This window comes from Trachypithecus francoisi, unplaced genomic scaffold, assembly GCF_009764315.1.
Source record: "Trachypithecus francoisi isolate TF-2019V2 unplaced genomic scaffold, Tfra_2.0 Lachesis_group3, whole genome shotgun sequence".
In the NCBI taxonomy this organism is placed as follows: Eukaryota; Metazoa; Chordata; class Mammalia; order Primates; family Cercopithecidae; genus Trachypithecus; species Trachypithecus francoisi.
In genome coordinates, this window is record NW_022681468.1 from 114,630,834 (window position 1) to 114,642,988 (window position 12,155).

General features: G+C 55.6%; 1 protein-coding gene and 1 long non-coding RNA gene across 5 annotated transcripts; one reads left to right on the forward strand and one right to left on the reverse strand.

Annotated features, from left to right (window-relative positions):
• The first annotated feature begins 2 nt into the window (after nucleotides 1-2).
• On the forward strand, nucleotides 3-10,441 carry LOC117070369. 4 transcript variants are annotated; one of them, XM_033189378.1, is made up of 6 exons: nucleotides 755-786; nucleotides 909-993; nucleotides 3,129-3,461; nucleotides 4,870-4,936; nucleotides 7,987-8,078; nucleotides 9,905-10,441. In XM_033189378.1, the coding sequence occupies exons 3-6, from the start codon at nucleotides 3,331-3,333 to the stop codon at nucleotides 10,170-10,172; spliced, it is 558 nt and encodes a 185-aa protein (XP_033045269.1). In that variant the 5' UTR covers nucleotides 755-786; nucleotides 909-993; nucleotides 3,129-3,330; the 3' UTR covers nucleotides 10,173-10,441. The 4 variants fall into 4 exon arrangements, with proteins under 4 accessions (XP_033045271.1, XP_033045268.1, XP_033045270.1 ...); XM_033189380.1 differs by lacking the exon at nucleotides 7,987-8,078 and adding exons at nucleotides 3-145; nucleotides 4,302-4,353 and having other exon boundaries at nucleotides 670-3,461; nucleotides 10,016-10,441; XM_033189377.1 differs by adding an exon at nucleotides 3-145 and having other exon boundaries at nucleotides 670-3,461.
• On the reverse strand, nucleotides 10,165-10,977 carry LOC117070370. The gene is made up of 2 exons (XR_004431895.1): nucleotides 10,774-10,977; nucleotides 10,165-10,403 (listed from the first exon to the last, which is right to left on the reverse strand). It is a non-coding gene; the product is annotated as an uncharacterized LOC117070370 (long non-coding RNA).
• Between the last annotated feature and the right edge of the window lie 1,178 nt (nucleotides 10,978-12,155).

The window sequence follows — 12,155 nt, forward strand, 5'->3', positions numbered from 1 at the left end:
AGAAGCACAAGAATCATATCCCAGGCTTCGTGAGGAGATGGCTGAGTACTGTAGGACACGCTGGCACCAGGTGGCAGTTGCCCTGAAATTTAAAGAGGAGAAACTGCAGAGACTCCAGAGGCAGAGTGGGACCTGACCTCCCCAGGTGGGCACTCTCTGTCTCCTTCTCCACCCCCACAACCCTGTTCTCCCCATTGTCTTCCCCACTGCCCAGTCTTTCCCATACAAACCAACTAATGTCTTACCCGCTCCTTAGGATGCCCCCATCGTGATCCTATACTTCCTTCCCATTTTCTGGCTCTTCCTCATCATGCCTCATCATTCTCCATCCATGTGTTCAGCATGCATTTATTGAGCATCTGCTACATGCCTGGCCCTCTTCTGTGTGCAGAAGCAATGTCAAATCAGATCACTCCTTGTCCTCAACAGCTTATGGTTTGGGGGCACCCGGTAATGAGCAAGCAATTATTTATTTATTATTGGTTGATTTATAATTGATTGGTTGATTGCATCACAGTCTCTGTCACCCAGACTGAAGTGCAGTGGTGCAATCATAGCTCACTGCAGCCTCGAACTCCTGGACTCAAGCGATCCTCCTGCCTCAGGTAGCTGGGACTGCAGGCACGCATCACCATGCCTGGCTAAGTTTGTTTTTGTTTTTGTTTGTAGAGATGGAGGTCTTACTACATTGCCCAGGCTGGTCTCGAACTCCTGACCTCAAGCAGTTCTCCCACCTTGGCCTCCCAAAGTGCTGAGACTACAGGCACGAGCCACTGTGCCTATTTTGTAAGCAATGATAATTTAATGTGCCAGATGAGGGAAGAGGCACAATGGGAGTTGGTTAAGGGGTGGCAAATAGGAGAGTCCCTCCCAGAGAAGGGTTTCTGAGCCTCTGAACCGTCACACAGGATAGACAGGCATTTTCCAGGAGGAGAGGGAATGAAGGGCATTTCAGCAAGAGGAAACTGCATGCGCATACACCCAGAGAGACAGGTGAGGAGTGTTGTAAATAGTCCCTGATCCAAATGAGGACGACAGTAGGTGCAAGGGTTACTATGGACATGGGACAGGGGCCACATCTAGGGTTTAGATGTCCCAGCTCCTGTCCATCTGACTCAGCTCCAGCTTGGTGGCTGCCTTCTCCTGGCCAGCATCCGTAAGTCTCCTGGGCAAGTGTATGTGTGCATGGGCAGACAGACACACAGACATGCATGTACGTACACCCCCGCAAGATACACATCAGACATGTGCAGATACCCCCAGATATGCACACACAGAGGCACAGAGAGAGATACAGACATTAGCCATTATGATTGCAATGAGGTGCCTGGGAGCCATAGGGAAGTAGTGTTCTAAGGACCCCACGTGGGATCCACACTCTGCCACAAGACCCCGACCGAGCTGATCTGCTGATCACAATGGAAGGAAAAGGAGAGAAAGTTTAGCTGACCTTGGGCCTCAGGAAAGGCTGAGTTGGTCTAAATCAGTGTATCTCAAACAGGTACACAGCTGTGCTCAGAGGGGGCTGTTCCTAAAATCAGAAGTATAGTCTGCCATTATATATGTACAGAAGAAAATCTCAGGGTTTTTTTTTTTTTTTTGTCTATTTCTCAAACCAGACCCTTGAGGGTCAGAGGATATATCCTCAGGGCCTGGATGGGCTATATTCTTTGGTCAAGTCTGAGGATCTGCAGTGGATGGTGTCAGTGAGAAGGTAGTGGAGTGACAGAGGGCTGGGCCCTCAGCAGATTCATCTCCTAGCAGGAAGTGGTGCTAGGTGAGCCGGATGCACTTAGCCTGCACATGATGCATAAGCCAGTGCCAATTTGGGCCCCATGTGTAGGGCCTTCCAGCCCATCAGAGACTGCCCAGGCCATTTCTGCTCCCTCCCTGGACCCCCTAGAAGACCAGCCCAGGATTCACCTTCTACGGGCAGGTGGGGACCCTGGGCTCTGGGCCTATCCAGTAAGGGTGGCCTAAAATGCAGACCCTGAGTCCTGGGCAGGGGTCCTGTGCAGAGTGGCTGATGGACCAGACTAGCAGCGCACTTCCAGCAGGGCGAGGCTCTCAGAGATGGGGCAGCCGCTGGATAGGGTCTGGACGAAGCCATATTACATCAACGTCCGGCTGGCCAGACGTTGAGGGTTTGAGGGCTCGGCGCCCAGTGCTCCCAGGACCTCTGGCATGCTCCACCTCCAGTCCCATCCCCAGCCTCAAGCTTCTCCACCCAACCCTCTCTGGGTCTCTACCTCAGTCTGTCTTCAATCCCAGGATTCAGTAGTCTGCACTGTCCCCAGATTAGTGGCTATGATTGTGGGTTTAAATCTTGGCTCCACGATATACTAGCTGTGTGACCTTGGGCAGTTACTCTGCCTCTCTGGGCCTTATCTGTAAAAGGGAAAATAACAGTTATCCTCCCTGAATGGGTGCCTAAGAGGGTGACATTTGACAAGCATGTGAAAACACATGGTATTCAGTCATGAAGCATTAGCCACTGATTGCACACTTCCTGGTGCTGCGGTGTGGCCGCTTTGAGGAGAAAGTTCTGCTCGAAATCAGGGTCCTTTTGGGGCCACATGGGGCTGGAGCCCACTTACCCTCTGTGAGTTTGCTGGGGCTGCGGTAATAAAGTGCTGAAGATGCTAGCTTCAGCGGCAGGCATTCATCGTCTCTTGGTTCTGGAGACTGAAGTTCACGTCAGGGTGTCGGCAGGGTCGGTTCCTCCTGAGGGCTGTGAGGGAGGGTCTGTTGTAGGCCTTGCCCCCAGCTTCTGGTGCTTTGCCAGCAGTCTTTGACATTCCTCCTGGGCAAGGGATGTCTGTGTGGCATCTCCCTGTGTGTGTGCCTGTGTCCACATTTCCCCTTGGTATAGGACACTGGTCACCTTGGATGAAAGCCCAGCCTATTGACTTCATTTTAGTCTGATTACCTCTGTAACGATTCTGTCTCATTAGGAGGTACTGGGGACATCAGTATATTTTTTTGTTGTTGCAGGGGATACAGTTCAACCCAGAACACCTCCAATTTGCTTCCTGCTACCTTCCTGGCTGGGTGGTTTGGTTTGGGTGTGACTTGGGACCTCAGGCCCCCAGCTACTCCCTCTTGCTTTTCCCATCATGTAACCACAGGACCCTCACGCAGCTGCAGAGAGGCCAGAGTGTGTGCTGAAGGAGCTGCTGTGAGTCTGGGTGGGCACCACCCAGTGAGCCCCCAGGCCCCTAGTCCACATGCCAGCCAGGGAGGGCAGGCCAGGGCCCAGGAGGAGATCCGCTCCCCTCTGCAGGCTGGACCTGCCCAAACCCAAGAACCAGGGTGAGGGTTTCTGCAGGCATGAGAGGATGGGATAGCAGGGGCCCCTATATGGGAATGCAGCCTGCCCCTCCCTGGCCAGCCACAGGAGCAGGATGCAGGCGCTGGAGAGGGAGAATGACCAGATGGCTGCTGGGATCCAGAGGCGAAAGGTAGGCAGGAGCTGGCTGCTTGGGGTGGTGTGAGGTGGCCCCACCTGCAGTCAGGGCCCCCAAAGAACCCCTCCTGAGGACCCTAGAGCCCTCCCCAAGCCTGAAGTCAGGGACTTGTGCAATAAAGTGGAGGCCCGGGCTGTGCCACAGCCACAGCTCTTCTCATGGGGCCTCAGCTTCCTGTGTGTTTAATGGGTCCCAAGCTCCCCACCCTGGCCCTGAGTACCAGGGTGCTCAGGCCCAGGGGTGTGGGGCCTCCAGGGCTACTACGGCCCATCTGTCCATGAACAGAAAGGGCCTTGCCCTCCAGCTTGAGCTGGGTGCCTGTGGGCAGGAGCAGGACTTTGGCTGCCACTGGCACCAGAACCCTCAGCACCAGCTGCTAGGGGTGAGGGTCGGGTGCCCCCAGATCAGGGTGGCCTGAGCCTGCCCACCCAAGGATGGGTACATAAGGATCTGGACAATCCTGGCTGGACGCAGTGGCTCATGCCTGTAATCCCAGCACTTTGGGAGGCTGAGGTGGGTGGATCACGAGGTCAAGAGACTGAGACCATCCTGGCCAACATGGTGAAACCCTGTCTCTATTAAAAATACAAAAAATTAACCAGATGTGGTGGCAAGTGCCTGTAATCCCAGCTACTTGGGAGGCTGAGGCAGGAGAATCACTTGAACCTGGGAGACGGAGGTTGCAGTGAGCCGAGATCATTGCCATTGCACTCCAGCCGGGGCAAAAAAGAGCAAAAACTGTCACACACACACACACACACACACACACACACAAAGAATCTAGACAATCCTGCCAGCCTGAAGGGAGGGCAGCCACCTGCCTTCTTCCCACAGGGCAGACCCCAGCAGAGACCCCAGGCCAGCCTCCAGATTCTGCAAAGGGAAGGTGGGTCTCACCTCACCCCTGCACCACCCAGCCCACTGTGGCTTCTCCTGGGTACTACACAGGCATTTACCTGAGTGGGTGCCAGCCAAGCCCCACCCACACACCTCCAGCCCCACAGCCTGTGGGTGGGGCTGCTGGGAATCCTCACTGGCTGGTCAAGCGACAGGGGTTCCACAAACACCAATGGAGATTCCAGTCCCAGCTCTGCCACAAACTGGCCAGTGGCCTTAGCCAAGCCCCTCACTGCTCTGGGGCTCAGGTTCCATCTGTACATTGGGTATGGTGTCTGGGGGACTCTGGGAAGCTCTGACACTCAGTAATCCTATGACCCTGTTCAGTTTACTCACTGGGTCACTGTCCCTGTGTCTCAGCTCTATAGAACTGTGCCTGTGCCCCAGCTGAGTTGCCCAGTGGCCTTGGTGGAGCTAATGATCCACAGAACGGGGTGGGGGCAAGGGGACAGGTTCCCACTATCCCTGCCACACCCCAGCAGCGTTTCTGCCTCTCATACCCCAGGAGCTGTGGGACCCAGGTCTGCCAAGGAACTGGAGTCTGCAGTGTGGACTCCACCAGAGGCCAGTGGGTGAGCTCAAGGGCAGACTGGGGTGGAGCTGGGACAGCCCCCTCCAGGGGTGAGAGCTAGTGTGGGGCAGCCCTGGTTGCCTTCCCTGAGATCAGGCTGGATGGAAGTGGGACCTCCCAGGCAGAGAACTTGGCTGTGATCTCCCATTGCCATGTGGACTGGGCCCTTGTTTCCAAGAGCTGGAGGAGCTGAGACAGGGGCCGTGTGAAGTGAAGGCAGGGCCTGGGCCGGGCAGGGCAGGGGATGGTGTAGGGAGCCTGGCTTGTTGGAATCAATGAATCGGGTTGGGGGTTCTCCACTGAGCACCGAGGACTCAGCCTAGATTCATCCCAGGCCTGGAACCCCGGCTGCCCTGTCCTTGTACAACCTCAGCGTGGCCCTGAGAGGGGACTAGGCATCCTTGGCAGGGTGGACTCAGCAATGGATGTGATGAAACAAGTGCGTTGGGGAGCAAGGCTCTGCGGGCCTAGCCCTGTGCAGGGAACCTGTACGGGGACCCTGGGAAGGATGTGGAGATGGAGGGCGATGTGAGGCCTGCCCTCAGGGGCTCCTGGGCTAGGCAGTACTAGCCGTATGGGGAGTGCTGCGGGAGTCAGGGTAAAAGAGGGAAGTAAAGGATTAGGGATTCAGGGCAAGTGTTCTGGACTTCAGTCACCTGCACAGCTTGGAGGGGAAGGTGAGCCCTCTTGCCCCCTCCCCTGGTGCTGTTCCATCAGCACTGCACCTGATACCGCCATGGTGGCCTCTTTGGGGCAAAGCACAGTCCCTAGAAAGGCCCCTGTGAGGCTGGAGCTGTGAATCCAAGGGAGAGTAAAGTCTTGGGGAGGCCCCAGATCAAGACACGCTGCAGCCCCACCCTCCTCCATCCCAGACTTCTTTGCAGATGGGTTCAGAGCTGGCTGAGATGCGGACTGACCTCGAGAAGGTCTGCAGTGTGCTGGAAGCTTGAGACTCACAGCTGAGAGCTCAGCAGTGGGTCCTGGAGGCTGTCCAGGACCAGGTGCTCAGCAGCTGCCCCCCTGCAGTGTGCTTCTGACTGGCCCCCACAGGCTCCCCCATGCCCGATCCCTGGTGCCCGCCACATGGTGCCTACCATGGCCTTGACCTTCCCTTCCTTACACTCTGTCACTCAAGTTCCTCCCTGCCCATGGGAAGGGCTCAGCCTGGAATGTACTCACTGTTTCCCCTGACCCACCTCCAAGCTGGTGGAGAGTCTTCCTGAGAAACTGAGGCTGCAGCAGCAGCAGCTGAACAGGAGCTGGTAGAGAAGCAATGACCGCAGGGTGAAGGGTGCCTGCATCTGAGGGGCTCTGGGGGGAGAAACCCCACCCTCCCTCCCAGATACTCCTCAGCCCCCACAGTTCTCCCTCTTCTCTGATAACCTGGGGCAGGGGGGGAGAGGCATTTAGGGACATGTTGTGGAGGCTGCCATCTCATCCCCACAGGGGTTAGGACGGGTGGGACTGAGCAGCAGCCTGAGGCCTGATCTATCTCCTGGTCTGCCTTCTCTCTGAAGAGGGGAAGCCAGGGGAAGCAGCAGCAGGAGGGGGTATGGCAGGGTAGGCTGTGGGGCACAGGGAATCAGGCCATCTGGGCCCCTGGACCTGGAGCAATGCATGGAAGGAGAGTGGCCGTGGAACCGAGAAGTCTCACACTTCACTCTCCACCACTCCCAAGCTTGGCGAGCATAAGCAAGTCTTGCCTTCGCTAAGCCTTAGTATCCTTCTCTCTAAAATGGGACCACGGACAGTACCTATGACATGGGATTGATGTGAGGATGACATGGGACACAGTGCACCAAGGAGCGTGCCTGTGTTCTCCGTCCTCCTTGGTTTCTCCTGTATCTGGGGTCCAGTTAGGCTGAGTCAGTACCAAAGTCATAAAATCACATATATGTGCCCAGGGGCGGCTGCATATGGGCTTTAGTCAAAAAGTCTTTTTTTTTTTTTTTTTGAGATGGAGTTTTGCTCTTGTTGCCCAGGCTGGAGTGTAGTGGTGTGGTCTTGGCTCACTGCAACCTCCGTCTTCTGGGTTCAAGTGATTCTCCTGCCTCAGCCCCCTGAGTAGCTGGGATTACAGGCATGTACACCATGCCTAGCTGGTTTTGTATTTTTTTTTTTGTCTTTTTTTTTTTTTTTCCTTTTTGTGGAGAACGGGGTCTCGCTGTATTACCCAGGCAGGTCTCGAACTCCTGGGCTCAAGCTATCCTCCCGCCTCTGCCTCCCTGAGAGCTGGGATTACAGGCATGAGCCACCACGCCGGCCTAGTTTTGTATTTTTTTTTTTTTTTTTTTTTTGAGACGGAGTCTCGCTCTGTCGCCCAAGCTGGAGTGCAGTGGCCGGATCTCAGCTCACTGCAAGCTCTGCCTCCCAGGTTCACGCCATTCTCCTGCCTCAGCCTCCCGAGTAGCTGGGACTACAGGCGCCCGCCACCTCGCCCGGCTAGTTTTTTGTACTTTTTAGTAGAGACGGGGTTTCACTGTGTTAGCCAGGATGGTCTCGATCTCCTGACCTTGTGATCCGCCCGCCTCGGCCTCCCAAAGTGCTGGGATTACAGGCTTGAGCCACCGCGCCCGGCCCTAGTTTTGTATTTTTAATAGCGATGGGGTTTCTCCTTGTTGGTCAGGCTGGTCTCGAACTCCCGACCTCAGGTGATCCGCCCACCTCGGCCTCCCAAAGTGCTGGGATTACAGGCATGAGCCATGGCGCCCAGCACAAAGCCTATTTTATGCAATGTTCAATCTGCAAGGCTTTGTTTGCACTTCTTGGGATATTCAGGAAATAGTTTGATGTAATGCAGAGCTGCCAGTGACAGACAATACAGCACATTCCCAGGCTGGCGACAGCTACTGGCTTGTGCTTAAATACCATTTCATTCTGACCAAGGTCATCATCTTTGAGCTCCTGCAATGAGGAGCTCAATAGGGTGGGGGATGCTGTGCTCTGCCTCAGCTGCTCTTTGGAGGCTTTCATAAAAGAGGGTCAGAGCCACCGATGGGGTCTGGGAGACCCTAAGAGTTCTGACTCTCAAGCTGAGAATTGTGTCCTCAGGGAGTGGGACCTGCTGCAGGTCTGAGCACCAAGGGCTCCAGCACCAGGAGGACAGGAGCCTCCAGTCATCTCCACTTCACAGGCCCTGAAAGGTAGCATATGGGGACCCTCTAGATGGGGTGGGGAGTGACCTCTGCCCAGTTCCTTTCTGTCCCGTGGCCTTCCCGTCTGCAGGTTGTAGAGGGGAAATAGAAGGCTAGAAAGGCCCTTCCAGCTCAGGCTTTTACTGGTTCTAAATGGATTCCTGAGCTGGCCTCCCTGTCTCTGGACAGAGCGGAAGCTACCCCCTGCCCTGCCTCTCTGACCCGCATGGTATCAACCTCTGTCTTATCTGCCCCTAGATCCCAGCCACAGCCCTGGAGCCCAAGGAAGGGCATCTGAGAAAAGTTGGAAGCCAGGGGCAGTGCCCAGGCAGTGTAGACTGTGCCGAGTCAGCCAGGGGCAGATTCACAGCCTCACTGCAGCACAAGAGCTTGAGGTCAGGCCCTGCATCTCTGCCCAGTGAGCTGAAGGGTCCTGGCATAGACAGGCTGAATTGAGAGGCCTCAGTGAGTTGGGCACGGTGGCTCACACCTGCAGTCCCAGCACTTTGGAAGGCTGAGGGCAGGTGGATGACTTGAGGCCAGGAGTTCAAGACCAGCCTGGTTAACATGGGGAAACCCTGTTTCCACTAAAAAATACAAAATTAGCTGGGTGTGGTGGCACGTGCCTGTAATCCCAACTACTCATGAGACTGAGGCAGGAGAATCGCTTGAACCCAGGAGGCGGAGGTTGCAGTGAGCCAAGATCGCACCACTGCACTCCAGCCTGGGCGAGAGTGAGACTCTGTCTCAAAAAAAAAAAAGGCCGGGCGCGGTGGCTCAAGCATGTAATCCCAGCACTTTGGGAGGCCGAGACGGGCGGATCACGAGGTCAGGAGATGGAGACCATCCTGGCGAACACGGTGAAACCCCGTCTCTACTAAAAATACAAAAAATTAGCCAGGCGAGGTGGCGGGCCCCTGTAGTCCCAGCTACTCGGGTGGCTGAGGCAGGAGAATGGCGGGAACCCAGGAGGCGGAGCTTACAGTGAGCCAAGATAGCACCACTGCACTCCAGCCTGGAGGACAGAGCCAGACTCTGTCTCAAAAAAAAAAAAAAAAAAAAAAAAAAAAGAGGCCTGAGGCAACCGCGGCTGGGCAAGGACTTGAGAAGAGGGGAGGCCCCTTTGGCTGTGCCTTAAGCCCCCAAGGCCAGGATTTCTAGGAGACCTGAAGCCTGGAGCCTGTCATAGGCAACTGCAGTCAGAGGCCTCCCTGGCAGAAACCACTCCTTGTCCCCTCCCTGCCACAGGCCTGAAATGTCCATGTTGGCACAGTGTTGCCAATATGAATCCTGGTGGATGAGACCACCTGACACTTTCCCAGGGAACCCTGTGGCTAAGAGTAGAGCTGGGCAGGCAGTGCTCAGCACCACAGGGGATGCTGTGGGCCTGTAGGCTTGGTTGGCCCAATTACTGCCCTAATGCCATAGGACAGTGCCTATCAGGGACCCCCTGTCTTGCCAGGGAAGGCCTTAGGCACTGCGCTTCAGACATTTCAAAGTGAGTTCTCATTCACTTGTGTCTCTGATCACACTAGAGTCCCCATTTCACAGACTGCCTGCCCAGAGAATTTGTCATAGGCCACACAGCAAACCAGCAACTAAGCCCGCTGGTCCCCTAATCTGCCCCAGAAAGGTAGTTTCTCAACTGTTCTGAGCCTGACAGCATGACCATCCTCAGGAGCCACAGGCAAAGTGGGCTGAGGCTTGGCATTCCCCTCGAGGTCATCTGGCCATTCTGAATGCCCCTCCCCAGCCTGCTTCCTCTGGCTGAGCCATGTGCCCCCGGAACCCCTCTCAACTCTGTTGCCCACTCCTCCCTCCATCTGCGCCTCCAGTGAAGTAATTTCTCAAAGGAGGGGTCCTTGGTACCGTGGAGGGACAGGACACCTCTGGGAATTCGTACCCAGCTGCGTTCATGCTGAGTTCTTCATGACCACTCCTTCCAGCCTCAGCTTGTGGATCCAGAGCTGGGTACTGAGCTGTACTGGACCAGCGGACCCCCTCCTGGGATCGGTGGTCTTGGAGCAGAAGAGTCCCTCCAGGACTGAAGACTGGACACACAAAACTTCGGAACTGTCAACTGCCCTGTTATTCACCTCGTGAAAAAAGCTGGATTTAAATGAGCGCGAATGGAGCTGACAATTCCCAGAAGCTCGAATTGGGATGGTGAGATTTTAGTTCAGCCCAGGGCGGTCTCATGCGTGGGTGGTGAAGTTGAGCTTTGAGGTGGTCTTCAGAGGGAGAGGAATACCCTCCGCGGGCAGAGCTTCCCGGGTTCCGGGCCCTTCGGGACGTCAACACAGGTCCAACTGCCCTTAGGCTCCTCCGCACACCCTGGATCCAATAATAAATCCCTTTCCTCTCTGCCTCCATTGGCCTGACTGGCTTCGGTTACTTCGCACAAAGAAACCTTGCCAAGCAAACGTCCCCGGTGCTGCTCCAAAGGAGACCCCTGTCCTCCTAAAAGCCCCTCCCTGAGGCCGGGTATATACTCGCTGCCCGCAACCCTCACCCTAGCTCCAGCTTCTGCTCCTTTTCCTGCCCACCCCGCCCATTGAGGAGATGGGCACCCCTTGTATGTCTCTGTGTCTGCCGGGGTTCGTGCCTCACTGTCTCCAAGCCCGGCTTCTATCCCTAGTCCCTTCCTGTTCCCGCAACTCCTGCTTGCTTCCTTCTCCCCTTCCCTCCAGCGGTGGTTCCAAACCTTCTCTTCCATAAGACCCTCGATTCCGTTTCCCAAGGACCCAGGGGTACCCCCTCGCTGGGGGAGAGGCGCAGCCTGTAGTGGGTTTCCCTCCGCGCAGCGCGGACAGTCTAAGGTCATTCCCGGTCACCCTGCCCCCTCGCTCCCATTGGCTCTGGGGAGGGCACGTGACTCAATCCTGGCCAATGGCGTGGTGGGGCCTGTGACTTGTAGCCGGGCAAGCTTTGCTTTGCTTTGCTTTTTCTTTTTTTTTTTTTTTTGAGACGGAGTCTCGCTCTGTCGCCCAGGCTGGAGTGCAGTGGCTGGATCTCAGCTCACTGCAAGCTCCGCCTCCCGGGTTCACGCCATTCTCCTGCCTCAGCCTCCCGAGTAGCTGGGACTACAGGCGCCCGCCACCTCGCCCGGCTAGTTTTTTGTATTTTTTAGTAGAGACGGGATTTCACCGTGTTAGCCAGGATGGTCTCGGTCTCCTGACCTCGTGATCCGCCCGTCTCGGCCTCCCAAAGTGCTGGGATTACAGGCTTGAGCCACCGCGCCCGGCCCGGCAAGCTTTTCTAGGAGCTTCTGGAGGCTGTCCGGGAATCCTCGGCTGGGCGCAGCGTAGCATAGCCGAGATCTTGGGGACAACCAAGGTTGTCCCCAAGAGGGAGAGGCACCTCTCCTCTTGGAGGGAGGCAGGAGACAACTTCTGCCTCCCTCGCCCCTTTCCCTCCCTGAAGGGGAGGACTTGGGGGAGAGGTTAAAAGGCACCCGCTTTGGAGTCCCGCCCCAGCCTTGCCATTCACTAGATATACGACTTCCAGCACATTTTTGTTCCTCAGTTTCTTCATCTGAAAAATGAACAAAACAACTAGCTTGGCAGAGCGTGGTGACTCACGCCTGTAATTCCAGAATTTTGGGAAGCCGGAACGAGAAGATCGATTGAGCCCGGGAGTTTGAGACCAGCCTGGGCAACATAGTGAGACCTCGTCTCTATAATTTTATGACAAATAATTTAAAAAAAAAAAACTGCCTTATAGAGCTGTGGGTAGAGTATGAAATGAGACAACTTGTATAGAGGGCTTAGCACCTGTGTTCAGGGCACAGGCTCTGGGCCCTGCAGCCACTGAACTACAGCCCCAGCTCCTCCGCTCCCTAGCTGTGGGACCTCACCACACCAGGTTCAATTGGTAGTTTCACAGCCAACTTACTATGCAGTCATCAGTGCTGTGTGAACCTTCCTGCCCATCTCTTGGGGCACAAACGTAGGAGTAAAATTACAGGGCCCTAGGGCCAAGTGCATGATCAGCTTTACTAGGTAATGCCAAAGTGGTTTCCAAATTGGTTAGCCCAAGAGTGTGAGAGGTCCTGCTGCTGCTCACCCTTGCCAGGACCTGGTACGG